This window comes from Aegilops tauschii, chromosome 3, assembly GCF_002575655.3.
Source record: "Aegilops tauschii subsp. strangulata cultivar AL8/78 chromosome 3, Aet v6.0, whole genome shotgun sequence".
NCBI lineage: Eukaryota > Viridiplantae > Streptophyta > Magnoliopsida > Poales > Poaceae > Aegilops > Aegilops tauschii.
The window spans coordinates 581,458,253-581,465,413 of record NC_053037.3 but is presented as its reverse complement, the minus strand read 5'-3'; the positions used below and the strand labels follow the sequence as shown (position 1 = coordinate 581,465,413).

Below are 7,161 nucleotides of genomic sequence, written 5' to 3'. Positions count from 1 at the left end.
TATTTGCCGCCCGAGGCGGCTTCGTTGAAGGCACCCTCCCCGACGCCTCATTAATGTTTTTAAATTTCTTTATGTTTCTAATTCTTTCCTTTTATCTTTTTATTTTATCTTTGTTTTATTTTTCTCTCTTTTTAAAAAAGTTTGGAAATTCAAATTTTGTTCACGATTTAAAAAAATCACGGCTTCAAATTTGCTCGCATTTAATGTTCTAAAAATATCTCCCTCAATTTTTTTGCTAAAAAATGTTCATATTTTTAAAACAAATTGTTCAAGTTTTCTAAAAACATTCCTGTTTTCGTTTTCTACTTTTATAAATTTCACAATTTTTATAATTATAGAAAGTTAAAATTTGTTTATAATTCACATCCGAAAAATTAGTTCAATTTTTAAAAATTTTGTCCGGTTTCATTTTTTTATAATTCAAAAAGTTCGATATTCAAAATTTTCTGATAATTTTCCAGAATATATTATATTTTTAATAATTTTTAAAATATGTATCTTCTAAAGCCTGTCTTTTGGTGTGAAAAGTCCGACTAAAAAAATAAACATGGGCCGGTGGATTTGTGCTGCCCTTCAGCGAACCGAGGCGGACAAACCAGCCCGGCCTGTCTTGCAGTCGCAAGCCGAAATCCATCACGGCAGCTCACCGCCCGCAAAGTGAATCAATCAGCGCACGGCTCTCCGCCCGCCACGCCACACGCCACCAAACCGCCGCGATGCCGCGTGCCTCCGTCCGCCCGCCGCCGTCGGAGCAGGGCCCGAGCTCCTCCCCCTCCACCCCGGCGGCGGATTCCTCCGTCGCGGCCCTCATCGACCGCGCCACCTCCACCACGGCCCCCTCCGTCGACCCCGCGCTCCTCCGCGCCATCAAGTCCTCGGCGCGCGCCTCCCACGGCGCCGTCCGCGACGCCTTCCGCCTCCTCCTCTCCCTCATGGCCAAGCCCCACTCCCACGTACGTAAGCCCCTCCCCCCGGATCTCCAATTTCCCCACACCTAGACCCCTACCGGCCGCGCTGATGTTAAAATTCCCCCCTTTGTTTGTGCGTGCGCAGGTGCGGCTCCTGGCCTTCAGCATCGTGGACGAGCTCTTCATGCGCTCCAAGCTCTTCCGCTCCCTCCTCGCCGACGCGCTCGACGGATTCGTCCCGCTGGCCGTCGGCTTCCGCACCAACGAGCAGCTCCCGCCGCCCGCCGCCTCGGCGGCCACGCTCCGGAAGGCCGCCATCCAGGCGCTCGAGCGCTGGCACCACCTCTTCGGCGTGCACTACCGCCAGCTACGTCTCGCGGTCGAGTACCTCAAGTCGTCCGCGCGCATCCAGTTCCCTGGTCTCCGCGCGGCCGTCGAGGCCCGTGCCGCGCGGGAGGCACGCACGCAGGAGATCTTGACTGCCAAGGTCGAACAGTTGCGGTCCACGATTGAATCCATAAAGGCTGAAATCCGGTCCACCATCCAAGAGATCCGCAACGGGCTGGACATCATCCGGGCTGAGTATGAGAAATTCGAGCGTTATGTGGACGATGACGAGGAGGAGGAGATTGCTTCTATGGCGATGCGGAGTATCAGGACAGCATCGTTGATGGCCGGGCAGTGGGTGCCTGAAACTCAGGAAAACGAGGCGGTTTTTGATGCATTGAGGGAGGCGTACCGGCTCCTTGTATCGAAGCATTTCAGCACCATTCAGGATTGGATATCTGTGCTTGTTAGGGTCAATCTTGCAGATAATCGCTTCAGAGATTCTGCGCTCAAGGAATTTATCGATGTTAAGAATGAAATACGCGCTGTAAGAGGCCAGTGCAATGAGCTTGGTCTTGATCTTGATAATGTTCGTAGGAAGAAGGATGTTCAGGAGGAAGATGAAGAGGATTGGGTGGAGGGAAAGATTGAAGTTCCTAGTCCTCCTAGAGTTGTGAGCACTCTAGATGTTGCAGGTTCCAGCAAGGACAATAGGAAGGGAAAGAGGATTCTGAATGGAGCCAATGGTGACATGCCAATTTGTGGTAATAGATCTCAGGAGATGGATCCGGAGAGAAAAAAGCTCCTTTCCGAAGCCCCTTTGGTGTCATGGAGCTCTGTCTTGGATCGGTGGGGTTCAAATATGGATGCACATGTGAACCAGAGAGGGCTTGAGCTCGAGAGCCATTGGGGGAGGATGGATAATGATGCTGTTATACCTGCAGCAAAGATTGCAGAGTTAAACGTTCACCATTCTGTTTATAAAGAAGAGCCAGTTGAGATACTACCATGTCATGCACCTCTGAAGAAAGGAGGTCTTTGCCAGAGAAGGGATCTCAAGATATGCCCTTTTCATGGGCCCATCATCCCACGTGATGCAAGAGGAAATCCAATTGGGAAAATTAGTGGCAGTTCTGATGCGGGAGGCGATCCACTTGAGCAGAAAGTAGAAATTCGTGAGGCAGGAGGAAATCTGATAAAGACAAATGGAGGTAGTGATAGTGAAAGTACACAGGAGGATCAGGAGCCCTCTACTTCAATGATGACAAACATAAATAATGACACCAGCGACATTGACGGAGCGCATGATTTGAGTAAAATTACAATGGAACAGTTGGCGATGCAAGCAAGTAAGAATGTTCGGAAAAGGGGTATGGACGACAAAGCACGCGAAAGAGCCCAGCGTGCGAGAATCCGCCAGCACAATGAAGATGTTCTGCGGCAATCGGCTATTGCTTCAACACCCCACTCAGCGGCAGCATATGACCAGCCTTCTGGAACATTGGGCCTACGTGGTCGACGTCGAGGTAAGACAAAGGAACCTACACTATCATCAATGCTGAAGAAGAAAGTTACTGCAAAAGATAGGATTGCAGGGAGGCTTCTAAATGGTCGTGCTAGGGACGCAACAATAAGAGAAGCTTCTAATACTGAGGATATGACCTACAGGGAAGCATTCCCAAATCAGTGGCAGTGAAAGCACCCTGAGTAGGTGCGGAAAATTTCAGAAAAGGAAGTCCTAGCCATGTGTACAGCCGGATTGACAATCCAAATGGCAGTGTGGTGCCTGTAGGCTGGATGCCTCGATTTTGTGAAGCAGGACAAGCAGTTTGTCCTCATCGCTGACCATCCTTTCACGATCATCCAGCTTCTCTTGAGCTACACCATGGACATCCATGATTCTGAATCGGCCTTAGCAGATTACATGAGGTGCCGATAAACTGGATGATTGGTACCTATGGTTTCCACTGCTAGGAAAGGGTTCCTGTTTTCTCTCTTTTCTTTTGTTCTGCTATTTTGGTTATGCCCTTGGCTTGTTCCGGGCAAGAAACAGGTTGACTCTAGGTTGTATCTTCTGTGACGGAATTATTGTTCGCTATCAGATGTGTACTCTATGCTCCATTCTTTAGCTTGGTGCTGCCATCTTGTGTGCAGTATGGTTCTTAATTTCTGTAGTAGATAATGTCAGCTCAACCTTTTTTCCCCTGTTCTGTATTTAACCCAGCAACTGAGTCTTAGTATATGTTGTGCCTCACTGTTCTTCTCCATAAGCTTTATAATTTTGCAATGTCTTGTAACTTGTTCGTTGCCGGATTTCTGGGCATGACTGCAGAATGGTCACAATTTTGTCGTGCGGCCGCTGTCGTGAACTGAAGATTTGTTTGGTAGCTCACCGTGGCTGCTTAACATGTGAACTGAAGATGCTTTGCTTATGAAAAAAATTCTGGCAAACTATTTTGTTGCTCTCTGGCATGTATGGTCTGTTTCTTTGTAACCAGTTTTTTGTTGGATTTCTGGGCATTATTGCCAAATGGTCTAACACATTTTCTGTTGCGGACTGAAGATGTGCTTGCATATAAAGACTGATGATAGTTCAAATTATAGTTGCTGTCTCCAGATGGGATGGGTCATGTAGATCCAGATGTATACATATCTTTTTGTCCGGACGGGTGTTCCATTTCCTTTTGCATACATACACTGTATGCTGTTCAGAGGATACACGCGTCGTCAGCATGTAGTTGCCCAACCGGTGCCTCTCGGATTTGTTTTCATCGTCAGAAAGGGGGATGATACGCGCCGGCCATACGATGCGAGCTGCGGGGCCGTTAGATTTCGCCCGACGCCCAGCTCACCCCGCGCCCTTGCCCTTCCTCCTGCTCGTGCCCGTTGACCAAATCTACAGATGGTCCCCCGCCGCGACGCCGCTCCTCCTCGACCGAATTAGTCGCTGCACCGCCAGCCCCAGCACCAAAATGGACTCGTCTCTTGCTCGTGCGGTCACCCATGCCAGCTGCACTCATCCCTCGGCCGCCACATGACATTGACGCCTACAGCTCGCCCGTCGGCCGGTTCCAGCTCTAGTTGCCATGGTTGCAACATCCCTGAGGCACCGCCGGCGCCTCCGCTCGTCACCGTCGTTCAGTTCGAACCACCTTGTCCTCGGCAAAAACACAAACTTCATTAGTTTGCGAGTAGTAGCAAAATCACATGCTGGTTGCAGCAAAAAAATCATCGAATCCAGCAAAAAGAACCACCATCGCCTCGACCACTGCAAAAATTCTGGTGTATCTTCCGAGCAAAAATTCTTATGGGTTCCAGCATTTTTTTTGCCGGTTCCAGCAAAACACATCTCGACGTCGTCCCGTTGCATCACCGAGCGATAGAGGCTGCAACCTTTTCTCCGTTCGCTTCCAGCAAAAAAACTATATGGTAGTAGCACCGTACCTCGACGCCTTCACCCCGGCAGCTGCTGGTTGCAGCAAAAAAAGGAGATGGTTCCAGCATCTCCAGGATCCGGTTCCAGCAAAAAAACTCTTTGGTAGTAGCACCGTACGTCGCCTTCTTCACCCCCTGGCGGTTGCTAATTGCAGCAAAAATGGACGATGGTTCCAGCTCCAGAGAACACCGCTTCCAGCATATTGTGTGGCCGGTTGCAGCTTTCCGCTCAGTGAGGTCCTGGCCTTGCCGGTTCAAGCTCATCGCTTGAATGGCTCCAGCACCACCACTGTCGTCCGGGATGCAACTCTCACGGATGGAAATCAGAAGATAGCCATGGCGGCTAGCGCGTTCGGCTGCGGCGACCATGGAGAGGAGCGCTCGAAGCTAGCCATGGCGTTCGCTCGCAACTGCCGCAAGGTTGCTTGCAGCGGCCAAGGCGCGTCGCGCGCCAGCTTTTTGTGCCCCTCCTCGTCTTATTTTGCTGCAGGGAAGAAGGAAGGGGATGGGCAGAGGAGGAGATGGAAGGGAGAGAAGAAACATGGCGCTGGGAGGGGTGTGGCTGAAGGTAGGGGGTGAAGTGCGGCGGGAAAAGATAAGGCAGGAAGGGGCGGTCTGCCTGGGTCCACCAAATACACGCGTCTCGCGCGGGGGCCTGATTGCGTGGGCGAACAACGCCAGCGTGGCATCGCGTCCGGCGGAAAATTTGTACGGTGCGCTGTTCTCCAACGATTCCCTTTCAGAAATTTACATACTGACATTAAACTCATAACGTCATACCAACAAATTTATTTTCCCCTTACTTACGGTCGCTGTTGATGAATATTCATCAGCAATGTCTGTAGCCACTGAAGGATGGTGCAAATAAGAACCATATTATCCAGAGGTGGAGAAGGACACGAATTTTTTTTATGCGCCAAGTTTTTTTTTGATGCGTCAAGTAATAATAAACAACCTAAAATATCTTCTTGCAAGCTTCAAATGATGAACCCCCGTCCCTCGCGTCGCCCGAGCCGGGCGACTCGGGGGAACCATAGCCGCCGCCGGCCGAGCCCTCCACCTCCCGTCCACCCCGGCGTCGCTGCCGCCGGAGGGCCGGCCGGCGAAGCCGCGCCGGGCCCCGGGATGGTGGCGGCGGGGCCGTTTTCCTCTTCCCCATCGCTCCCTCACCCTCCTCCCACCTAGATCCAGCCCCTGGCGGCGCTGACGGCCTCCACCAGCGGCGACGACAGCCTCCCCAGTGGTCTCTTCGCCGGCAATCTTGGCGCGGGTGGCCTCCCCCTGGTTGTCCCGCATGGATGGCCTCCCCCGGCCCAGATAGGATCTGGGTTCCCCCTGGTCGGGCATGGTGCTCGTTGGTCGGCCTGCCATAGCGGCCGGCGCGCCCTCTTGGCTGCACCCCTCCCCCCCCCCCCCCCCCCCCCCCCCCCGACCCCCACCACCCTCACCCCCCTGCTCGGCTCCAGGTCTGCCTCTCGATGAGGCGGACGTGGAGGCGTGGGGTTGTGCCCAGCGGCGGCTGCTTCCTGCAGTGCGTCGGCCGGGGATTTTGGTTGCGCGTGAGCTTCACCACCCACCCCCTCCCCCCACCAGGGGCAGCTTTGGCCCGGCGGCAGTGGACCTGCGCTCCTTCCTGCGTCCACAGTCGGCTGACGCGACTTCGGATCCGGCGCACCACGGGGGCTGCGCTCTTTCCGACACCTTTGGCTCTGTGGCTCCTCCACATTTCCGCAACATCACCCTACTGGTGTCCTTGGTTGGCCATCCATCCCGACGCATCTCTGCTCTCGGCATGCTTCGGGGGTTGCGTCCCCTTCCAGCTCCTTGGGTTTGCCTGCGCTCTGCTGCTCCGGTCCCGGTGGCCTTGATCTGCGCTCTTTCCAGATCATGTCATGTCCGGGGATCCGGCCACCATCACATCCTGCCGCCATTCACTCCGCTCAGCCACGCAAACTCACCCTCCTCCAGAGCTCGCTCGTCCGGCAGCGCCCGGTGCCTCCTTTGGCGTCGGGTGTGGCTCCCCTTCCTACAGTTGCAATTCCGGCCTATACTTGACTTCCTCTTCTCCGACTCGTGCTCTGACGGCCGGCTTGGGATTGCTCAGAATTTGGCCAGGGGGGAATCCTGCATTCTGTGCTGGCAGCGGCGATACTTGTGGCTGTCATTCCCTTCTTGAAGGCGCTGTCATGGCCGTGATCTGTGCCCCTCTTCGAGCTTCAGGGGGAAACCCTAGGTCCGGTTTCCCCGATCGGACAGTGGCGGCGGCGTCTTGGTGTCGTTCTCCTTCGTGAAGGCGTTGTCTTGTTTGCTCGCGGCGTCCTCCGTGCTGACTTCGGAGATGTTGGTCGTCTGGTTGCTGGTCGGTGAAAGATCGAGGATGTCGCCTAGAGGGGGGGGGGTGAATAGGCGCTTTAAAATAATTACGGTTTAGGCTTGAACAAATGCGAAATAAACCTAGTGGTTAATTTGTCAAGCACAAAACCTAAAACGA

The 7,161-nt window shown here is 53.1% G+C and overlaps 1 protein-coding gene and 1 long non-coding RNA gene across 3 annotated transcripts; one reads left to right on the top strand and one right to left on the bottom strand.

Annotated features, from left to right (window-relative positions):
• Positions 1–645: 645 nt before the first annotated feature.
• Positions 646–3,502, top strand: LOC109745001 (UV-stimulated scaffold protein A homolog). 2 transcript variants are annotated; one of them, XM_020304141.4, is made up of 2 exons: positions 646–953; positions 1,054–3,502. In XM_020304141.4, exons 1-2 carry the CDS (start codon positions 717–719, stop codon positions 2,929–2,931), a joined length of 2,115 nt encoding a protein of 704 aa, XP_020159730.1. In that variant the 5' UTR covers positions 646–716; the 3' UTR covers positions 2,932–3,502. The 2 variants fall into 2 exon arrangements, with proteins under 2 accessions (XP_020159730.1, XP_073367286.1); XM_073511185.1 differs by having other exon boundaries at positions 646–957.
• On the bottom strand, positions 2,624–5,259 carry LOC120962019 (uncharacterized). Its single transcript, XR_005752748.3, has 2 exons — positions 4,680–5,259; positions 2,624–4,387 (listed from the first exon to the last, which is right to left on the bottom strand). It is a non-coding gene; the product is annotated as an uncharacterized lncRNA (long non-coding RNA).
• Positions 5,260–7,161: the final 1,902 nt, after the last annotated feature.